Genomic DNA, 21,742 nt, shown 5'->3' on the forward strand with positions numbered 1-21,742 from the left:
TACTAGACGGCTATGAACATCGGGATGTGGTGCTAGCAATAATGGAGCGCGGCATCGAGCCTAAGTGGCTACGCCCTCCACCACCCGCTCGACCCGTTAAGAACCACAAGTCTTGTCAAAAGCATCTCTTGGCAGTCATTCGCAGTATTCGAGACGGTCAAAACAACGGACGATATATGATCGTCGATGACGCATTATTAGAGCAGTGGTCAAATGTGGCAGCCCCCTTGGTGTAGTCGAGAAGAAATACATCGATCCAGCCATTGAAGTGCGTCTCATACACGACCTCAGTTTTCCTGAAAATATTTCGACGAATGCAAGTTTCGACAAAACTTCCGCTCCTGAGATTCGATACCACTACATCGTGGCCATAGCTGATCGAATTGAAGATCTCATCACGCGATACCCTCAGGGTGTGATACGAATACTGAAAGGTGACGTGAAGGGTGCGTATCGACACCTCATGGTAGCTTCACAGCATGTGCATTGGATGGCAGCTCGAATTCCAGAAGCAAAAGCCTTATTGATACGGTTCGGCCAGTGAAGACAACGAAGCGTTCTGGGGGTTCGAGTGGGTCGACGATCACCTTCTCATCGAAGTTGATACGGAGGACCGGTTGCAGTTAGCAGAAGCAACCCTTCGACACGCAATGCTGCCATTCTTGGCCCTCGTGCAATCAACGAAGAAAAATTTTCACAGTGGGAAACACGGCTTAATGCACTTGGCCTAACGTGGGATACTGCCAACCGTCCCGTGTCGATGCCCGCTGACATGATTGTCAAGGCGTGCGCAAACTGAAACAATCAAAAACAGTGACGAAATCTGACCTGCTAAAACTTCTCGGAAGTTTACGCCACGTTTGTAGTTGTCTTCGGACTGCCCGGTCATTCTTCCAGCATCTGCAGTCTTTGTACAATCAAGCTCCCCGGCATGGCGCAGTAAAACTTTCAGCAGGAGCAAAAACCGATCTCGACTGGTTTGAGCGCATACTGAGTGTCGGGCATCTACAAGAATTACCACCGTCAATTTTCGGCAGCCGTGAACCGACAGCTCAGCTGCATCTGTACATGGACGCCTCCGACATGGGCCTCGTAGTGCTAAACCCGTCGGCCAATGAATTTATCCAAATTGCTTTCGACTCCGAAGAAACAAAGAAGATCATGGCGGATTCAAAATCAAACAAGTTTTCGATAAATGTTAGAAAGCAGATGTGCATCGCACTCGCACTCTGGATCTGGGGGTCAACATGGACGTCGTTGGATCCAGATCGCACCGTAGTCGTGAAATGCTGGAGTGACAACCGAGCCGCGGTGGCATGGAGCAACTCGCTTGCGAGCACCAACGAGCTTAGCCAGGAAGTCAATCGCGCGATAGGTCTCGCCGAAGCATTATTCAACGTTCGAGTAATTGCATCGCATCTACCAGGATCGACGAACATCGCCGCGGACGCGGCATCTCGGGCATGGATTCTCCCTTTTCGGAAATTTGGACTACTTTTTCTTCATCATGGAAACAGGTTCCAGTGCCCAAGGCCTTGAGGAAGCTCTATCAAACCTTCTCCAAGACCTTCAATCCCAATCACTGGCCCTGTCGCCCCGCGTTAAGTACGCAACAACTTGGCATCAATGGCAGGAGTGGTGCAACATGCTCGGGTTCTCCATTTGGTTGCCACCTCAAACAGAGTTGCACTCGTATCAACTTGCACTCTTCGGCGTGCACTGCTGGAAATTCGGGTGGAATTACGAGAACAAAGGAAACGCTACCTCTACCGTCGTCTCCAAAATCAGCCACATTGCGTGGCATCATCGTCGCGTGCTGGGGTACTCAGTTCAGCTCTCGGACGGACACAAACTCGCGCTCAACGGAATGCGCCGCCAGACGCCAAATCATCAAGAAAGTCTCCGGTCACAGTCGCTCTATTACGAATCATGCACAAGTCCCTTGACTTCAGCCAACCCGCCACCGCGTTATCTGGGAGGCTGCGGTCTTGGGGGTTTTCCTTCTACTCCGCCGTTCCGAATATCTAGCTGTCGGGAAAAAGGTTTACGAGTTCATCCTGACTCGCGCAGACATCTCGTTCACCGACAAGAATGGCAAGGCCTGTAGCACGTTTGACAAGATCGCGGAAGTTGCTGTTATATTTCGGGGTGGAAAGAACGATCAATACAAGCAAGGCACCACCCGGTCAATAGGACGCTCGGGATCCAACTGGCTCTGCCCAGTTCACGCTACATGGTTCTTGGCTGAACATCACCGTGAACTTCAGCTACCAGCCACAGAACCGCTCTGCACAATCACTTCGGGCTAAATTGTACAAGTCCGTGACATTTCGCAGGTAATCAAGGCAGCAGCCGTCGCCGCTGATGAACCGCCTCAGCACTTCGGCACTCACTCCTTACGCAGTGGTGGGGCATCGGCACTGTTCGCAGCTGGTGTCGACAGCATAGCTGTGAAGCAATTTGGGCGGTGGAGATCGGACGCGTTTGAGCGATACATTCGCTTGAATAACCATCAGACATCAACTATGGCGCGGGCAATACTCAATCCGATGTTAGCAGCGGCAAACTCCAATGGGCAACCTCCTCAAACCAGAGGCGCCGCTGCTAATACATCTCTTTGAGGTGCTGCCGCTGTGCAGCACTCCCCCAGTAGCCCAGGACAGAAAATCAATAAAGCCCGGTGAGCCGAAGTTGGCGCCAAAGTCTGCTACCGTCACGAATATGCCACTCGGTGTGCAGCAATACGCCGCGCTGTAAAACACTCTCTGCCAGGCACTCTCGACTAGATCGTCAGTGGCCAACCTCCTTCCAATTGTGAGGGGGAAATTCGCGTAGTCAATGAACCTGAACGCGTCCAGCACCTAATCCTGCAGTGTTGGCGGTCGCACTGGAGTACGTTGGATGCGACCGATGCACCGGCTCGAAACGCATCGCCGCATGGCAACACACGAAAACTCACTCTTCCCTTCCACCTTCCCGACGAGAATATACACTTCTTGACAATGGCGTTGACCGGTCAACGGTTCCATCAATTGCAAGCCTGTTTAGTACTTGTATTTCTTCCGTTGACAGAGAATTTAGCCCTTGTCACACTGCTGTTGAGAGATCGATAGCTTCAAACGCTGGATCGTAACCGGTGGCGTGATTTACGTGCGATAAAGCTTGCTCCATCGAGCGAATCCAGGTCTCAGCAGTCGGAAGCATCGAGTCGCTCTTGTGGGCGGATAGAAACCTTTCGTTTAATCTCTGGATCGCTGCCACGCAGAAGCCAATGTGACCACCAGTAAGTTGCGCGATACACGACAGGAATCGCTGCAGACCTTTGCCTTGAAGACTCGCACGGTCGTGAAAGAACTTGTCCACTAACTGCTCAATTTCGACCGGCTTGAAGTTCAATTCCTTGATTCCAAGCATCAGTTCGTGCGGGATATCAACCGGAATCGACAGGAGGTCGTACGCGGGGGTGCCTCCGTAAGTTGCAATCATCAGGACGCGGATGTTGCACTCGGGATTATTGAGAGGTTTCTGCACCAGCTCCCAGAACGTGTTGAAACATTTGTATGGGGTCCAAACATCTTTCCGGTAAAGGATTTGAACCTCATCCACCACGAAGTAAACGGTATATCCCTTCGATGCCCGTCGCTTGACGCTGTCATAGGACAGGTTGCACTATTGCTGTAGCACGGTGTCGAATTCCGCCTCCTTTGACGCCTCAAACACCGAGAAGCCCACAGCCACATCCTTTCTCTGTTGGAAGGTCGTTGGCGAGGAAGGTTGCGGCGAGCGAAGCGAAGTAGGGTAGGAGAGAGGACTTGTGCCCGAAGAGAAGAAATGAAAAGTGATTGAGCAGGGCTTAGCGATACTAGGAAAATCCAAACGAGCTGCAGCGTGCCTGCGCTCTGCTACATGTACCCAAGAGCGTCCTTGGTGACTCTGCTGCCAAGCTGGTAGTCTCTCGCATCTCACATGATGCCCCTAGACATTGGCTTAGATGATGCCGCGAGTCGGTGTCTGATCTTCAACAGCCCACGGCTGGCACTGCAACTCAGTTGAAGCTCTCGACACTACGAATCGTGTTCGACGCCACTGCGTCAGCGCCCAACATTCTCTTCTGCTCCCGCGCTCTCTTCGCCACCCCATCGCATACCAACTTCGTCAACTAGGCTTGTGAGCAGCACAACACAACGTCGGTCGAGTAGATCGATCAGCTTCGTGGTTAACGGCTCCGTAAGTTAATGTCAATCTCTGACCAATATTTTTCAATACGGTTCTGGGCCAAGATGGCATCTCGCAATGACGGATTGATTGATAGTGAGAACTAACTGCAGTCGGCCATACAAGGACATGCATAGAGCAAGAAGAGATAAATGTTTTCTTATGTTTAATTTTCGATCGGGGTGGCGTCCTGCATTCGGACTTGAGATTACCCAACATCTCGACGCATAGAGAGCCTGCAAAGCTGGGCGATGGCAATATTTTGTCCTCTTGAGCCGGCGACGCCCCGAGAGTTACGTCTTTCGGGTCAGCTATCATAGCGGAGCTCCTGGTGTATCGGCTTGATAGTGCCGCCTCCGCGTTGTCAGCACGTTTCCGTTTGCTGACAGTATTCTTCTTTGCACTCAAAGGTGGCTGGTCAGCACAGCTTCCGGCATGGCATCATGTCCAAGAGACGGGTTCTTTTGGAACTCCAACTCAAATGAAATCTGATAATCAGGGGAGGTGGGGGCCATCACGACCACAAAATGGATGTAGTTGTCAGCCCTCAGCCCTTATCGGATTGCTCTTGTGCAAGGAAGTTGTGGCGTCTCGAGCAACAGAAGCCTGAATTGCCGACGCAACCTTTGCCTTTACCGCCACCTGACTCTCGTCAAAAACAAATCTCGGATTCCCGCCTCACTTCGAAAACCTGGACTCCAATTCGTCATCTGGCAGTCTTTGTGCCTCATCCAAGATCGAATTACACGCCCGTAACTCGGCCAGTGTCCACATGGGGCAGATAAATGACATCGAGTTCAGGCCTTTTGTGTAATCGCTTAGTTCGTCGAGCGCTGGCGACGTGAAAAGAATCGACACACCGTTCCAGCCAACAAGCGTCGACGATCTAGCCTCCACAAAACGCAAGACATTGGCGCTGTCTTGAAGCTGTAGCACCGCCTTGCCTTCAATACTTACGAACACTTTCTCGCTCCACGAGTATGTGAGGTACCTTTCCCCGAAATTGAGCACTAAAGTGTACTTGCGCGCCTTCATCTCCTCGTCCACAAGCCCTCGAATCAATCGAAACGCGCAGTAAACGTAAAATCGGCTCTTGCCGATTCCCGGATTTCCCGTCACCACCAAGTTCTTGTCGTGATGTCCGAGCGACTGCTTGATCTCTTTCATCAGTTCACCAAAAATTGTCTGATAGCAAGGTCTTTCCAGAATTGTCGGTGAATTGGTAGCTGGGTGCGCTAGTGGTGGGAAGCCCGTCATCTTGAGGAAGCTGTATGATGTTTCTTCGCCTTCATTGGTTCCACTTACGGAGAGGTTGTCCATTTTCTCAGGGAACCAGTCGCTGGCCGGTGTACTGGAAACGTAGCCCAAATTGAGATAACTTGCGATCACATTGTTGTACTTGAGTCTTCTCTGAGTCGAAAGTACGTCAAATGTCGCCGAAGAGGAAGTTCGACCAGCACGTGGACCTCCCCATCACACGGCGTGAAGTCCGATGCAAAGTATCCAACACCCCCATGGTCACCACGAAAGAGACGACAGATGGGACTCATCTCTGCATAGCTCGTGTCAACTCCGTTCATCAAGCTGGTTCTTAGGCCGTCGGAGTGTTTCAGCCACCCTTCTGTCTCCTTCCATGCCAAGCGGAGGGTCAGGAGATGCGAGCGAGCACCAACCACGCGAGCAATCGCATCCCGAAGTTTTTCCACTCTTACGGCGCGCTCAACAACTACGGAGAACAAGCTTCCCTGTGTGAAAACGCCACAGCTGAGCCGCACCTCAGATTCAGTGTTCTTCATATCTCCGGGTATTTATCACCGGGGGAAAAGATGAAGTGAGAGGAGGTTTTACAGGAAATTAAAAAAAAACAATCAATCACTCTGGTGGAATCCGCGATTTCCTCTCAATCGACCACACCACATCACAACCAATACTTTACGGGGTCATTCACGTGCTGGTGGAGCGTCCTCGAGAAGATATTCCTGATCGGGATTCGTACGTCATGGCAGAAGTTCTCAGCAACTCGAGCGATGCTGTTGCCCTGAACAACCCGAACACGGTGAACCGGCCTGCGTTGACGTGATTCGACTCTGCAATGATACGATGACTTAGTTCAACTTGATTCGCATGCGATTTTCGGTCCTTCTTCGTGTAACTTGCGATAGTATTGGTAGATCGTTTCTAATCGCTCTAGATGTACAGTATCAGCTCGTTTTTACCGACAAGGGAACACTTGTTTAGCGGCTCTACTTTCAATATTGCCGATAATCATGTGGGGTCGGGAATCAATAATCATCTCGCAAAATTGGAGGAACAAATTGGTGTCCACGTCCTTCGTCATCGTCATCATCGTCACTCCAGGCATCTTCATCACCAACAGCAGCACCAGCAACGCCATCTGATTCACCCCTCTGAGCATAGTCCTCGTCGGTATCGTCTTCCAGCATCCCAGGATATAAATTCACAGGCGGAGGCTTCCACTTCATAATGAGTCCATCTTCCCCTGCAGAGTAGAGCTCTCGAGTCGTTTTCCGATAAACGCAGGCCGTAACTTGCTCATAGTGAGCGGTGGCATTTCCCACAGGTTTGCCACTGTCTCCAAAGACGCGATACGAAGACAGTGCCCCCTCCTGTCCGTTCGGGACGAACACCAGTGTGCTCTCCCACGCCCCTGCTTCCTGAGCAACCGCTATTTGCACATTCCTCGCAGCGCGCGGTTGCGTTCTCCTCACCCCTTCGTAGTTCATGAACTGGTGCTCGCCCGTCGTCGCGTTCCACAGCCTCAGCTTCTCATCCATGCCACTACTCAGCAAGAACCTCCCATCGGGGGTGTAGGCCAGACTCGTCACTCCTCCGTTGTGTGCCACCGCCAACGACGCACTCGCAGCCGCGTGGGGATCATTCCGTTTCTGTCCACTCACGGTAATTTTCATCCTCTCGTTGTGTTTCTCCACTCTCGTCCTTGCTCGCTCCCGATCTCTCGCCTGAGCTTCCGACGCTCCGCCGACACGTCGTCGTTTCCTTGCAGTTGCCGTCATTGACAACGAAGATGGTTTTTCCCTCTTCACATTCGTGTACAAACTCGACCTTCCCGGTACACTCGCCCTTCCCTCGTGGTTTAAACACAACAAACACGCTGTTGCACCGGATCGTCGGATATCCCAAAGCCGAATTTCGCCATCTCGGGACCCGGACGCAAGTAAAAATTCATTTGCAGGAGACCACTCCAGCGTCCAAACTTCGTCTTTGTGTCCCAATAAACTGTGCGCTGTGGCCCCACTCTCCATATCCACGAGTCGAACTTCCCCTTTTCCCGTTGCAGCGGCAATCAGAGCGTGACTGGTGCCCACGGGGGAGAACTTGGCGCCGAAAACTTTACTGCGTAACGGCAACGTACTGACGCAGGAGAAAGTTTCCGAGTCCCAAACTTTCACATGTTCGTCCAAAGAGCTGGAGATGCACAGCCCGGCGTCCACGGGGTACCAGTCCACCATGGAGATGCCGAAAGTTAGGGACTGGGTGGTGGCACTTTGGGTTTTGGCCCCCACGCAACATACTGGGTCCAGTATGTTTGTGGTGTTAAAGGGATTAGGGTTACTTGGAAAATCGGCTTCGTCTAGGGTTAGGAGGTCGAAAAGCAAAAGTTGCGACTGCGAGGTGCCAACCAGCAGGTACCGCTGCTCCATCGGGTCCAGCGAGAGGCTCCAGACGCGCATGCCCCGGCGGAAAATGAAGTTGCCAGAGGACGGCGCGTGCCTCAGCAGCTCGGCCGACTGGCGCGCGTGAAGGTTGTCTCGGTAGTCGCGCGTGGGCAGCCCCACGCTGCGGTCCAGCAGGTACCCGAAGGCCGACATGGAGAGCAATGGCAAAAATATTAATAAGTTCGAGAGGTTGTCATAATCTGTTTGCAAGGGACCACGCAAACAGCCTACTTTGTACCTATGATGAGGCATATTCAACCACTCATCTTTTAGCAAGAGACCTTGCTGACGTACTTGGGTCTCATTTGGAATTCTTGCCGCGGTTAACACTAGCCTAACCATGCTCGCGTCAAAAGTTGATCGTCTGCTGCAGGTTGTTGCAGCCCGAGGGGCGCAGCCTGCGTCGCTGCCGGGCAAGTGTCTGCCCGTGAACAACGTGGTGGCCTTCTCCGGGGGCGTGGACTCATCGCTGGCGGCGGCGCTGGTGTTCCGCGTGTTCCCGGCCACGAGCGCCGCGTGCATCGGCAGATCCGCCGCGTTGTCGACGGTGCAACTGCAACAGGCGAGGCAAGTTGCCGCGCACATTGGCGTCCCGTTGTGGGAGTGCCGGACGCAAGAGGCCAAGCTGGAGGGCTACGTGTCAAACAAGGGCAAAAGTTGCTACTATTGCAAGACCACGCTCTACTCAACGCTGAACCAAGTGGCGGAATTTGCGTGGCAAGAAATGCAACAGTTGCAAATGGAGGCAAGAGGGGAGATGGGCGACGAGAAGGTCAAGCCCGTGCTGTATAATGGCACGAACGCGGACGACCAATTGGACCCCACGAGAGTTGGTAAGTTTTTGCATTTTTTTCTTGGGGGGTCTCAAATATTTATTTTGCATCGTTATTGTTGTTTAGGGTTGGTGGCTGCGTCGGAGTTTGACGTCGTGAGTCCGTTGAGTGGGCTCACGAAGCAGGAGGTGCGGGATGTGGCCAAGTACTTGGGGCTGCCCAACTGGAACGCAGCTGCGTCGCCGTGCTTGAGGTCGAGGCTGCAATTTGGAGTGGAGGCGACTCAGGTGAAAAACAGCGTGGATAATGGGTCTTGAAAAAAAAAATGCGGCTGACGTTGGTGTTTTTTGTTTTGTTTTCAGCAACATTTGCATCGCGTAGAGAAAGCGGAGGATTTCGTGCGTGAACTCGTCCGACTGGAGCCCCAGATGAGCATGCGTGTGCGGTTTCTCGCGGGGAATAAGGCTGCTGTCGGTGCGTGAAACAGTTTGATATGAAATTGCGCTATCCCGAGTTTTGCTTATACTGTTTTGGTGTATACAGAGCTTGATCAGGAGGCGTTGGAGAAGGCCATGCCTCAGTTTGATGCCATCGACGCAGAGCTGCGACGACTAGGTACAACACTCATCTTTCTTTGCAGTTTTATTGGCCTACTAAGATGTGTTTACAATATTGCAGGGTTTGACGCGGTGGATGTCCGTGCTTTCCGGTCGGGAAGCCTAAGCGGGTACAACCCGAATTCTGTAGTTCAGCACACCCCGGCAAAACGGGCAGAGATGGTTGAAGCTCGTGTCCTGTAAACCATCAATAGTTCTGAGGTATGCAAGGCAAGTTCACTATACTGCAATCTGTTGTAAGTGAAAAAAGAAAACTTGTTGTGTTTGGCTTAGGTTGGGACGAAAAGAAAATGCTGAAGTAAAAAAGGCCGAGTGCAAAGTGTGGCTTATGTGCAGCTCCAGACCACGCTTTAGTGCTCTACACACTCTCGTTGATTTGGCTCGAGTGCAGGCGCTCTTCACGAATCTCGCGTTCCAGTCGCTTCTTCTCCAGGAACCCGTGCCAGAGCTCACGACCACCCTTCTTCTGGTACCAAAACAATGCACAAGCAAAACCCGATGCAACAGCGGCCGCGATGATCCACCCGAAGACTTGAGCCACGGCACTGTCGGCAGTGCACATGTACACCAAGCCAAGGAGAATCCCCGGCGCGACGAGGAATAGCACCACGAGGAAGAGTACAGCGGTTAACGGCCACGACGCACTAAAGAACGCCAGTGACCGCGCCCAGCCGAGAATCGGTTTGCGAGTGATCGGGATCGGGTAGAAGAGGAAGATGCCGAACACGTTGAACCAGAAGTGAACCAGAGCGATCGCAACGGAGTCGGACTTGCCAGTCACAAGCGATGCCAGCAACGCAGTGCCAGTCGTGCCCAAGCTCGCCCCAATCACCAGCGGGTACACTTGCTCCAGTGTGATGACGCCCAAGCCAGCCATCGGCGTGAGCGTTGAGGTGACGACAGTCGACGAGTGCACAGAGAAGGTGATCAGAGTCCCCACGAAGATGTTGATGTAGCCGTTGAAGTTGAGCAGCTTGGAGATCAGCTGCTTGGTGGGACCCATGAAGACTTTAGCCAGCATCTTCACCAGCGTCAGCAGCGCGCAGACCAGGATGCAGAACCCGATGGCAACCGTGATGGCTCCGATGCTCCCGTCGCTGAGACTGGAGCCTTCGAACGCGCCTCCCTTCACGAACGACTGGCCGTCGGTACACACCGTGTCCCCCGTGGCGACCTTGTAGATGGCCTTCTTGTCCACCATGAGCAGCGTCTGGGTCAACGGGTTGACGATGGTGTCGACGGGGCTGTTGAAGGCGCCGCTGTTCGTCTTGGCGTTCGACATGGCCACCGACATCTTCTCCAGCGGGTGCAAGACGACTTCAAGCGGGAACAGGACGAACACCGACCAAATGTTGTACATGTCGTGAACCGTGGCCGCCGCCATCGCGCGTTGGAAGCGAGCGCGGTCGCCCACTTGTCCGAACGCCACCATGATGCAGGTGACGCAAGTGCCGACGTTGGCCCCCATGATCACGTACACGCCCTGGCGGATGGTCATGCCGCCGGACCCGACGAGCGCCACCACGATGGACGTCACAGTGCCGGAGCTGTGGAGTATCGCAGTCATAACAATACCGACCATGAGTCCTGATGCCGGATTGTTGACGATGTCGAAAGCACCTTTGGTGTTGCACCCTCGAGCTATTGTGAGGCCGTCGCTAATTAACTTGATACCCACGATGAAGAAGTATAGAGCGATGAGAGATGCCATCGAGTAGAAGATGCCACAAGAGATTTTCTCGGTCAATGTCCGGGCCTGATCGTGATCCTGGACGTGGTCAAGATCGTGGTCGTCCTCAGCATCACCCATTTGAACATGGTTCTCAGCAGGACCCAGGGAGTCACCCAACTTCGCTGGTAATAGCTTCTCGTTCTCGTTAGTTCTCATGGTAGGAGAACTGCTGTTGCCGGTTCGTGTTCAGTTCGGGAGTGAGGTTAGAAAATGCTCTCGATTGTCTTTGCATCGAGCTATTTTTCAGATTCGATCTCCACTTAACCACTGACTCTGGTGCAGCTCCGATGTGGTAAGCATGGTGGGCGATAAGTACAATCTCACCAGGATCAACAAGATTCGACAGCGCAAGTTGTGGTCTTTGGGCACAACTCGAGAGCACACTGTGAATGGCAAGCACTCGAGATTCGACCAAAGGACATATATAGATTATCCTTTGGTTCAAAAACTCTACAACAATTGCAATTGTGCCTGATGACACATACAGATTGAATATTTTAATAATTCTTAAAAGAAAAACGCTAAGCAATAAATAAAGAAGCTGTGAAATGCAAAGCTTGTTCAGAGGTGTTACCTGTAATCTATCTACGCCTTCAGAAGTGCCTTCGTCTCTAGTCCCTTCTTGAATGCCTTAACCACGCGTAGGTGAGCTCGGATCAGTGCAAAGCTGCGCAGCCAGAGCTGATGACCACGTCCGTTAGTCACCTCGCGTACTTCTTCGGTATCCGCATCCCGGCACATGGCCATCCAGTTGGGCGCGTTCTTCGTCGAGATGGAGCGTAGTAGCAGACCGAGAGGGAGCGAGATGAAGCCCATTCCAATGCAGGCGAACCATTGACCAACATTCAGCGGTGTGCAGTTGAACCAGTCGCCCGTAAACTGCACCATGACCACCTGCATCGCAACCTGGAGGACGCACACATAGAGGAACACACGGTTCTTGGTGATGCCCGTGAAAATGTTGACCTCATCGTGGATCTTCCTGCAGTTGAGCTCGTTGAACAGCTGCATCCACACAAACGTATTGAAGACGATCGTCATGTGCACGGTCGAGTCGTCCTTGTGGTCCTCCTCCAAGTCGTCCACGCGGCCAGAGGGAACACCGAACCACTTTTCACCAGTGAACACAATTGCCAAGAGCAGCACGAGCTGGAAAACGGATTGGCCCAGAATGTGCTTCGTCATCTTCTTGGAGATCAACGGCTGCGTCTTCGGATACGGCTTGCGCTCCAGCAGAGCCTGAGTGGGCTCCTCCGTGGCAAGTGCGAGCGACGCGAACGAGTCCATGATCAGGTTCACCCACAGCATCTGCACGGCAGACAGAGGAGACTGCTCCAAGGCGACGGCGCCGATGAAGGCGAGCATGATAGCCACGACGTTCACCGTCAGCTGGAACTGCAGGAACTTGGAGATCGAGTCGTACACGTTGCGGCCCCACTTGATCGCGTTGACAATCGAGTTGAAGTTGTCGTCCATGAGGATAATGTCCGACGCATCTTTAGAGACTGCAGTGCCGCTGATCCCCATCGCAAAGCCGACGTTGGCTTTCTTCAACGCTGGTGCGTCATTTGTGCCATCTCCAGTCACAGCCACGACCTGAGGACCGTGAGGCGTTAGGTTGCTCTGCATTAGGCCAGTAACTAGCGTGTACTTGTCCTTTGGAGACGACCGCGCGAGTACACGAAGCATCGGCCAGATCTGGTCGAACTGCGACTGAATGATGTTGCCTTGATGGTCGAGCACTTTGGAGCGGAACGTTTGTCCGTCCATGACCAAGGATCCATCGCCCGATGAGATAATGCCGCATTTTCCTGCAATGGATCGAGCAGTGGTGATGTTGTCTCCGGTCACCATACGCACTGTGATCCCAGCTCGCTTGCAGTGCTGAATGGCGTCCGGCACCTCCGGTCTCACGGGGTCTTCAATGCCCACAATGGCGACGCACGTCAGCTCCTTCTCCACGTCGTCGTCAGCCCAGTTGTTCAGCTCCTCAGCTGGCACGTCCAAGTCGCGGTACGAAAGACACAGAGTGCGATACCCCTGCGACGCGTACTTCTCAATCACAGTCGCCCCAATATCAGTCTTGCGCGCGCTACTCAGAGCCTCAATGGACCCATCCACTCGCTGAAGCTGCTCACACAGTCCAAGGACAACTTCGGTAGCGCCCTTCGTGTATACTCGGCACTTGGAAGCTCCGCGACTAACCACCACTGACATGCGCTTCTTGGCGCTGCTGAACGTCAACATGTGCACGATCTCGTTATTGGCACGAATGTCAGTGTACTCCACGCCACCGTCTCGGATGTACTGGAGCAAGGCACACTCCGTCTTGTTGCCAGTGTGTTCCGGTAGCCCGTTCTCCACCTTCGGCGGCAAGATCTCAGCGGTGGAGTTGATGGCAATACCGTGGCAAAGGGCCTCCTTCATGTCGTCACTTAGAGAGTTCATACTTTCGGCTGCGGAGGAGAATTCTGTGTCTCCAATCCAAACCTTCATGACTGTCATCCGGTTAGTCGTCAGCGTGCCAGTCTTGTCGGAACAAATAGTCGTGGCACTGCCCATCGTCTCGCACGCATCGAGGTGTCGAACGAGATTGTTATCCACCAGCATCTTCTTGACCGAGTAAGCGAGAGCGATTGTGACAGCGAGTGGGAGACCTTCGGGGATGGCCACGACGAGCACAGTGATTGCAATGATGAAGAAGCCCAAATAGTCGCTGATGTAGCCATTCTTCCAGGGTTTGTCGTCGATAGCGAACGTGTCGATGGAGAAGCGGATGGACATGATGACAAAGACCAACAGAGCCACAATAGTGCCGAGTTTGCCGATCAAAATGGTCAGGTTGTAGAGCTTCCCTTCCAATGGAGACTGGGACTCTTCATCACCACTGAAGTCATCATCTTCGTCGTCCTCCTTCCCGTCTGGAAGCTTGGGCGTGTCGATCTCCACGTAAATATCATCCGGATCCTGCTTCCCATCATCTGCACCAGACTTTGCATCCTTGGCCTCACTCTTCTTGCTCGTAGTGGTACGCGTTCCATTGATCAGACTCTTGATCACACCAGCCTGGGAGTTCTCACCGACGCAGATCACCAACATCTTGCCGAGTCCCTCCATCACTTTGGTGCCTGACAAGAGGAAGGGGTTCTCGCGGTTCTTGGTGAGCAGATCGGACTCTCCGGTCATGGCGCTCTCGTCCATCTTGAGCTCCTTCTCGTCGAACACCATGCCGTCCGCCGGGATGATGTCGCCCAGATCTACACGGACGATGTCTCCAACCAGCAGGTTCCACTTTCTCACCTCTGTCGGAGCTCCGTTGCGGATGACCTTGATCTTCTCGTCCTCCTTCACCGCGTTTAGGGACCGGAACTGCTGCTCCTTCTGGTAGTCGTTGACTGCCGTCACGAGGGCGACCACCACCACCGCCAGGATGATGCACGCTCCCTCGACCCACCCCGTCTCCTTATGGTCACCCACAGTGGAGGACAGGACGATGGAGAAGATGCCCGAAATGGTCAAGATGATGATGGTGATGTCCTGGAACGCGTCCCACATGAGCTCCAGGAAGCCCTTGGCCTTGGGCGGAGGGATGTAGTTCTTGCCGAAAAAGTCCTCGCGGTTGCGGAGGTCGGCGGCATCTTTGGCGTCTAGGCCTTGGCGGAGGTCCACCCGAAGCGCGGCTGCTACGCCGTCCAGTCCGCCGACGCTCTCGAGCTGCTCGGCGATTTTCTCGTGCGGAGTCTCGACGAGGCGGATGAGGTCGCCCGTCAAGAGCTTGAACGACATGGTCACGTGGAGACACTAGCTTGAGCTGGAAGAATGGACTAGTGGCAGGCAGAGTTACGTTCGGCTAGCTTTGCAGTGACTGAGTCGAAGTCGGCAGATTCCAAAATGAGCGACACAGCATGTTCGCAGCAAAGAAACAGACCCCCCAACGTCGCACATGTGTGGTGAAGCCACTATTCCTGGCGAGATAGATCCATAGATACGAGCCCGGAAAATCCATCGCATGGCTTGAAGTGCCAAGAGCAGGAGAGGTGAGGATTGGATCGGACCAGCAGGATACCGTCCAGCTTGGAGTCTAGAAGTGTACGCTGAATGATGCTGACTCAAGAAGGTATAGGGAGCGATTAAAAAGTCAGGTTTCGACTAAATTGGCGGTACATTACAGCACCACGAGCCATCCTTAAAGCTTTATCGCAGAGTTGCTTTCAGTTAGCTCGATGCGACTACGACCGCGACGCCACGAACTCGGGAGATTCTGCCAGTATACGATCCACGATAACTTTGAACCTTTGCGAAGCGGTCCAGTAGCGTGCGGTAATTTATCTGCTGAGACCGGCGCGATGTTCCACGTAGACACAGAAGTGAATCTTCAACAGCCGTCCTTTCCGGCGTTTACTCGGCTTAATCGAAAGCGGTATGTCTGCATTCGATTAAGGCTGCCAGGTACCGCACTCCGCCTACACCGTCGGTACGTGGAGAACCAGACACAGCCGAAGTAATCTCCACAGATATAATGGTCAGAGGAGCGTTTTAACTTCCGCGTCTTACCTCAACGAGATTCACGCGAGATTTCCTCCATGACCCGGTCAAGTTCATTTGCACCAGAGGAACCATCAAGAATCTTAAAGCGTTGGTTCCGAAAATGTGCTCGGTGGTGCCGCAATTGTGCATCTGGCCGCCCTCTTGGCCCCCTTAATCGATGGCGATGGCGGTACGACGCAGCCCGACAAGACCAACAGCGAACTGGGGCGTAGAGTGCCACCACAAAAGGTAGGGCGCACTTCAACGCACTTCTCAAATTGCGGTTGAACACCAAGATCGACGACACCTTCGCCACCAACTTGCTCGAGATCGATGGCTCACCACGGCACACCCGTCGAGTACGGAAAGCTGCAGACCCCGGACGTCGAGGAACGACTCAGCTCCGTCAGCAAAGACCCTCACATGGAAGATGGCACTGAAGAAGACGAGTCGTACCAGAAGAAGACCCCAGCCGAGAGAATCGCGTCGGGACGATTGCATCTCTCGCCGCGCTCTACTTCTTCATGGTGGCTGTCAAGTTCATCGGCAACGGCTTCACACTCGCTCTGGGCTACGACACCAAGGTGCCTTCGACTTTGCCAACAACCCTGTGGCTGGACTCATGATCGGCACCGTGGCGATCGCACTGCTCCACAGCTCCGGCACTGTGACGTCCATCGTGGTGGCGCTCGTCGGGTCCGGCGGCATGACCATCCGCCAGGGCGTGTACGTGATCATGGGGGCCAACGTCGGCACTTGCGTCACCTGCATCATGGTGGCGTTCGGACAAGTGGGCGACCGCGCTCGCTTCCAACGCGCGATGGCGGCGGCCACGGTTCACGACATGTACAACATTTGGTCGGTGTTCGTCCTGTTCCCGCTTGAAGTCGTCTTGCACCCGCTGGAGAAGATGTCGGTGGCCATGTCGAACGCCAAGACGAACAGCGGCGCCTTCAACAGCCCCGTCGACACCATCGTCAACCCGTTGACCCAGACGCTGCTCATGGTGGACAAGAAGGCCATCTACAAGGTCGCCACGGGGGACACGGTGTGTACCGACGGCCAGTCGTTCGTGAAGGGAGGCGCGTTCGAAGGCTCCAGTCTCAGCGACGGGAGCATCGGAGCCATCACGGTTGCCATCGGGTTCTGCATCCTGGTCTGCGCGCTGCTGACGCTGGTGAAGATGCTGGCTAAAGTCTTCATGGGTCCCACCAAGCAGCTGATCTCCAAGCTGCTCAACTTCAACGGCTACATCAACATCTTCGTGGGGACTCTGATCACCTTCTCTGTGCACTCGTCGACTGTCGTCACCTCAACGCTCACGCCGATGGCTGGCTTGGGCGTCATCACACTGGAGCAAGTGTACCCGCTGGTGATTGGGGCGAGCTTGGGCACGACTGGCACTGCGTTGCTGGCATCGCTTGTGACTGGCAAGTCCGACTCCGTTGCGATCGCTCTGGTTCACTTCTGGTTCAACGTGTTCGGCATCTTCCTCTTCTACCCGATCCCGATCACTCGCAAACCGATTCTTGATTCAGCCCTTGCACTGGCTGTGCTTGGCCGTTAGCGGCTGTGCTGTTCCTCGTGGTGCTCTTTATCCTTGCACCAGGCATTTTACTTATCACGGCGAGCTTGTGCACCGCCCAGGGAGTCGCGATTCAAGGTTTTGGGTGGTTCGCTGCAATTGCTGAGCTAGCGGGTCTCGTTTATTTCATTTTCTGGTACAATACGAAAGGTGGCCGTGAAAAATGGCACGTGTTCTTAGAGGAGAGGAGCCAAGAACGTGAAAGCGGGCTAGAGTGGTTTCACACCCACGAAATGACCTAAGCAAAAAAAAAGTTTTCTGAGAGTGTGTTTGTGGCTACTTAAGTGCCGAGTTATTTTATTTTTTTTCCAGCAAAAATGATATTTTTTGCTGGAAAAAAACGTAATGACAAATTCCCACCATCCCAAACCCCTCGCAAATCCGTTAACCCAACGCCTAAAAATATGTACCCACTTCAACAAACGTTGCAGCAGCAATAGATCGCACTCCGCAATACGCAACAAGCTCCCGCCCCGCGCAGCACACGGCTCCAAACAGTAACCCCCTAGCCTCTCGCTCATCATGGCGGTGACGGGCAAGCGCAAGTGGCAGGAGGACGACTGGGAGGTCGCCATGGCCGCGCAGTCCTTCGTGGCCGTGCTGGCCGCCCAGGGGCCGCCAGAGCCCGCGCCCAAGGGCAGGCGAGGCAAGAAGAAATCGACAAAGAAGAAGAAGAAAACGCCCACGAGACGCTCGCCGCGCGCCCGCGCAGTCAAGAAACAAGAAGAAGAGAAGGAGGAGAAGGAAGAAGAGAACGATGGAGCGGACGTGGACATGGAGGGGCCCAAGGCGGACGAGTTCTGGCTGGCGGAGCTGCAGGACGACGTGACCGAGGACATGCTGGCCAACCCTGAGGGCGTGAGCGTGCTCGTGACGTGGCTCAACCGCACGGCGGACCGCCGCTACGAGCGCGCGTACGACGAGCAGGTGGACGTGGGCAGCATCCTGTGCCACGTCTTCCTGCGCGAGCTGAGCGTCACGGCGCTGGAGCTCACGCCCAAGTCGCTGGCCAGAGTGCAGCGCTGTCTGCGCCGCGCCAAGGCCACGCTGGCGGGCCAGCCGCTGCCGGAAGAGGCGGAGGACGAGGAGCTGGACAACGAGCGCCCGCCCGCGCCGCTCGCTTCCGCCGGCAGGAAGCGCCACGCCGCGGGCGAAGCAGCTGGAGCTGGCAGTGGCAGCTCCAAAGGACCCAAGAAGCTCAGCAAGAGGGAGGCGGTCATGCACATTCCGCCGCTGCGCGCGACGGTGGACGAGGCCAAGTACGAGGACCGAGAGCTGCTGGGCTCGCAGCAGTTCGAGACGTTCAGGGGGGACGTGGCTTCTGCTAACCGCGAGGTGCTGCGCGCGGTGCTGACGGGGGATGTGAAGTTGCTCAAGCAGCTGACGACCAAGCCGGAGGCGTACGCGGAGCTGAGCACGTTTGACGCGCCGCGCAGTGCTGATGTGAAGAGGACGGCGCTGCAGTATGCCATTGACAAAGACGATCTGGCGGCGGCGGCGCTGCTGCGTCAGACGGACGAGAAGGTGGACAAGCAGCAGCTCGCGACGGCGCCCGAGGTGGCGCTACCCTCGCACTCAACGGGCCAGCACACGAGTCGCTTCAGCGACTACAATCGACGGGCGATCAACGCCAGTCGCGGCGGCAAGGAGGGCAATAACGCGCTGCTGGAGGACGGGAATGCTGCGGCGGCGAACCTGTCGCTCGAATACCTATGGAGAAGCCCCAACGCCAGTGTCGAGATGCTCACGCTGCTGTATCCGACGGGAGAGTGGACGAACGGATACGCTGTTGGGAATAATGTGTGCCACGCGGCTCGCTGTGGTAATTATCGGCTCGTGCGGAAGGTTGTGGAGACGTTGGAGAAGAATGGAGGCTGGGGATTCAACGAGTTGCACCACAAAGTGCTCGCGGATGGGCCTGATGGAGAAGATGGAGCTCCTCTGCTGCCGCCGTTTCGCTCTGTTTCGGCTGTCAAGCAAGCCCACCAAACGCGGCTTCGCCCACTTCATCTAGCTGCGATCAACCCGAACACCAAGTACTTGGAGGCGCTCTGGGCGGTGGCAGGGGATGAGTTCAGCGCTATTAAGGATGATCAAGGATACGAGCCGATCCACTACGCGGCAGGATGCGAGTCACCGGCGCCAATTCAATTCCTTCTCGAACGACGCTGTGGGATGTTTGGGCGCACGAAGACGCGCCTAACTCCGCTGATGTGCGCACTGGAGGCGGGGCGCGAAGAAACGGCGTTAGCTCTACTCAAGTTTGCTGCTACACCAGGGGAGAGTGGAGGTGGTGGGCAAGAAGTTGCAGATAAACTCGTGCGGGAGAAAGGACCTGGTGGCAAGCAAGCTGTGCACTTCGCGGCTAGACAGGGATGCGCCAAGGTGCTGGAATACCTTCTGACGGAATGCGGTGGCGCTGTGGAGGTGAACGCCGTATGCGGGGGTACAAGCAAATCCACCCCGCTGACGCTGGCAGCGCAGAACGGTCATCTGGAGTGTGTACGCATTCTGCTTACGAACGGTGCGCGCGTGGATCTCGGTGATAAGCTCAAGAAGACGCCCCTCATCCTGGCGGTGAAGAATGGGCATACACGTGTGGCAGCGGCCCTCATCAACGGTGGAGCTAATGTGAATGCCTACGATACGTCGGAGAACAGTGTTACCCATTATGCAGCTAGTTACGGGTGGTCTTCGTGCCTTCAGCTGCTGTGCGATGCAGGTGCCGAGCTGTGGTCCTCGAACGCGTGGGGTTTCGTTCCTCTCGCTTGCGCCCTGCTGAAACAGAGGCGTGCATGTGCAGAGCTGATACTGAGCCAGGTCAGTGGCGAGGCCCAGCAAAAGTTCCTGAACTTCAGAGACCGCCAAGGCCGCACCATGCTCTTCCTACAGTGCCAGCATTCGCACAGCTTTGGACAGCTGAGTTACTTACTGGAGAAGGGCCTAGATCCGAACATCAACGACTCAGAAGGAGAATATCCTCTGCAACGGTTGATCAAGCGCGCTTGTGACGAGTCCCCATCGACTGCTGACGGAAGTGTCAGTAACCAACAACTCTCGAAATTCTTTTTGGACGCGGTGGGCCTTCTACTTGAGCATGGCGCGCACCCACAGTATGAACTTTACTCTGAAGACGTGAAAAAGGAGGAGAAGACGGATTCCGGATTGGTGCAGCCACTTCAACTTGCGATAATTGGAAACCAGCGTGAGATCGTTGAGCTTCTGCTGAACCAACAATGTGTGAACCCCAATGCGCAGTCTTCAGATGGATCGGATGCTTGGATGACAGCGGCGGCATTGGGTGCAGATCTCGGAGGAGATTCGTATTTGTCGATGTTGCTGGAGCACCACGATAGAACGGCGAACGGTGAACCCCTTAAGTTGGCCGGAAGGACACGGCCTGACAAGGAGAATTTCTTTCACGTGGTGGCTAACCAAGACGCGGCTCAACTCACTGCAATGCCGGACCTCATCCGCCAGTGTGCTACTAAGTGCACATCAACTTCGGACATGATGTGCGAGCAGGATGTTAACGGCTATACACCGGTGATGCGGTTGCTTGATCCGAGTCACGAGCGCAGCGCAGGCAGCCAGGCAGATCCAGACAGGCTGCAGCAAGTGCGTGAGATGGATGCACGGCTCACTGCCTTGCTTGCAATTTATGCGGAGAGAACGACTAAGCGTGAGGCTTATGTGCGCTGTGAGGAAGCTTCGCGATTGCGGGAGCTAACGGGCGCAGCATGTGCTACCGAAGTGGATGCTAATCCTAGTGATCCTGTCCAGAGCGCTTCGGTTACAAATGGATCAGATGCAGATGACTCCGATGACGGTGGTAGTGATGATACATGTAGTGGCGGTGGCGGTGGTAACGACGCGCTTTCAGGTCGGCCGACATCAGATCCCAACTCGAACGATGAAGGCAAACCGAAGACCATGGTGGAATTTGAAACAGCGCTGCATCTGCTTGCGAGAAGAATGCTTACGAGCGAGCCATCAAACCCTTGGATGAAGTGGTATGGGTGTGCAGAGCACTCTGCCAAGTGCCTCATGCACCTTTTGTTGGAAAAGCGACCTGAATTGTTTTCTTCACGCCCGGAAGACAAAGACAAATCCTTGGTCAATTTCGTCCATCTCGGAAGTTTCAAGACAGCGCTGCACTATGCTGTAGAGTCGGGTGACGGACCCACAGTCCAGGTGTTGCTGACTCACCAAGCCCACGCGAACTTGTCTCCTGTGAGGTGCACGAACTGCAAAGAATTTGCTATCAACGATGCCATTGCACGTGCTAGTGGAGGATCTGGTATTGACCGTGACAGCTACCCTGCCTGCTCAGGAAACTGCGGCCTGAAGGCGTTGCTGGATCCTGCATTATTTGAAGCTGTCAAACACAAGCGCATCAAGTGCACGCGGCTGCTTCTGAAGCACGGTGCTCAAGTCAACTGCGTCGCGAAAACTACTCAAGAAACACCGCTCCACGTAGCGCTGCGAGCAAATGATGGCGAGGCTGTTAGTATTCTTCTGGCGCACGGAGCAAGTCTCACGGCGCGGGATGCTTTCGGTGCCTCACCACTCCATCTAGCGGTTGTTGCACGCCA

The 21,742-nt window shown here is 54.5% G+C and overlaps 8 protein-coding genes across 8 annotated transcripts; 3 read left to right on the plus strand and 5 right to left on the minus strand.

Annotated features, from left to right (window-relative positions):
• Nucleotides 1-2,339: 2,339 nt before the first annotated feature.
• On the plus strand, nucleotides 2,340-2,534 carry PHYSODRAFT_453866 (hypothetical protein; the record flags this gene model as incomplete). The annotated part of the gene is made up of 1 exon (XM_009534982.1): nucleotides 2,340-2,534. A coding segment is annotated over one exon (195 nt), but the record flags the coding sequence as incomplete, so codon positions are not given.
• Nucleotides 2,535-3,087: 553 nt separating this feature from the next.
• Nucleotides 3,088-3,486, minus strand: PHYSODRAFT_304383 (hypothetical protein; the record flags this gene model as incomplete). Its single annotated transcript, XM_009534983.1, has 1 exon — nucleotides 3,088-3,486. The coding sequence occupies one exon, from the start codon at nucleotides 3,484-3,486 to the stop codon at nucleotides 3,088-3,090; it is 399 nt and encodes a 132-aa protein (XP_009533278.1).
• A 1,407-nt stretch (nucleotides 3,487-4,893) lies between these two features.
• On the minus strand, nucleotides 4,894-6,011 carry PHYSODRAFT_304384 (hypothetical protein; the record flags this gene model as incomplete). Its single annotated transcript, XM_009534984.1, has 2 exons — nucleotides 4,894-5,625; nucleotides 5,682-6,011. The coding sequence occupies 2 exons, from the start codon at nucleotides 6,009-6,011 to the stop codon at nucleotides 4,894-4,896; spliced, it is 1,062 nt and encodes a 353-aa protein (XP_009533279.1).
• Nucleotides 6,012-6,497: 486 nt separating this feature from the next.
• On the minus strand, nucleotides 6,498-8,066 carry PHYSODRAFT_261850 (hypothetical protein; the record flags this gene model as incomplete). Its single annotated transcript, XM_009534985.1, has 1 exon — nucleotides 6,498-8,066. One exon carries the CDS (start codon nucleotides 8,064-8,066, stop codon nucleotides 6,498-6,500), a length of 1,569 nt encoding a protein of 522 aa, XP_009533280.1.
• Nucleotides 8,067-8,253: 187 nt separating this feature from the next.
• Nucleotides 8,254-9,486, plus strand: PHYSODRAFT_317733 (hypothetical protein; the record flags this gene model as incomplete). The annotated part of the gene is made up of 5 exons (XM_009534986.1): nucleotides 8,254-8,746; nucleotides 8,813-8,973; nucleotides 9,049-9,160; nucleotides 9,230-9,301; nucleotides 9,365-9,486. The coding sequence occupies 5 exons, from the start codon at nucleotides 8,254-8,256 to the stop codon at nucleotides 9,484-9,486; spliced, it is 960 nt and encodes a 319-aa protein (XP_009533281.1).
• Nucleotides 9,487-9,661: 175 nt separating this feature from the next.
• PHYSODRAFT_518685 (hypothetical protein) lies at nucleotides 9,662-11,113 on the minus strand (the record flags this gene model as incomplete). Its single annotated transcript, XM_009534987.1, has 1 exon — nucleotides 9,662-11,113. The coding sequence occupies one exon, from the start codon at nucleotides 11,111-11,113 to the stop codon at nucleotides 9,662-9,664; it is 1,452 nt and encodes a 483-aa protein (XP_009533282.1).
• A 507-nt stretch (nucleotides 11,114-11,620) lies between these two features.
• Nucleotides 11,621-14,821, minus strand: PHYSODRAFT_520956 (hypothetical protein; the record flags this gene model as incomplete). The annotated part of the gene is made up of 3 exons (XM_009534988.1): nucleotides 11,621-12,283; nucleotides 12,335-13,903; nucleotides 13,985-14,821. 3 exons carry the CDS (start codon nucleotides 14,819-14,821, stop codon nucleotides 11,621-11,623), a joined length of 3,069 nt encoding a protein of 1,022 aa, XP_009533283.1.
• A 1,074-nt stretch (nucleotides 14,822-15,895) lies between these two features.
• Nucleotides 15,896-17,129, plus strand: PHYSODRAFT_337343 (hypothetical protein; the record flags this gene model as incomplete). The annotated part of the gene is made up of 2 exons (XM_009534989.1): nucleotides 15,896-16,100; nucleotides 16,147-17,129. 2 exons carry the CDS (start codon nucleotides 15,896-15,898, stop codon nucleotides 17,127-17,129), a joined length of 1,188 nt encoding a protein of 395 aa, XP_009533284.1.
• Nucleotides 17,130-21,742: the final 4,613 nt, after the last annotated feature.

Source organism: Phytophthora sojae (assembly GCF_000149755.1).
Source record: "Phytophthora sojae unplaced genomic scaffold PHYSOscaffold_8, whole genome shotgun sequence".
NCBI lineage: Eukaryota > Oomycota > Peronosporomycetes > Peronosporales > Peronosporaceae > Phytophthora > Phytophthora sojae.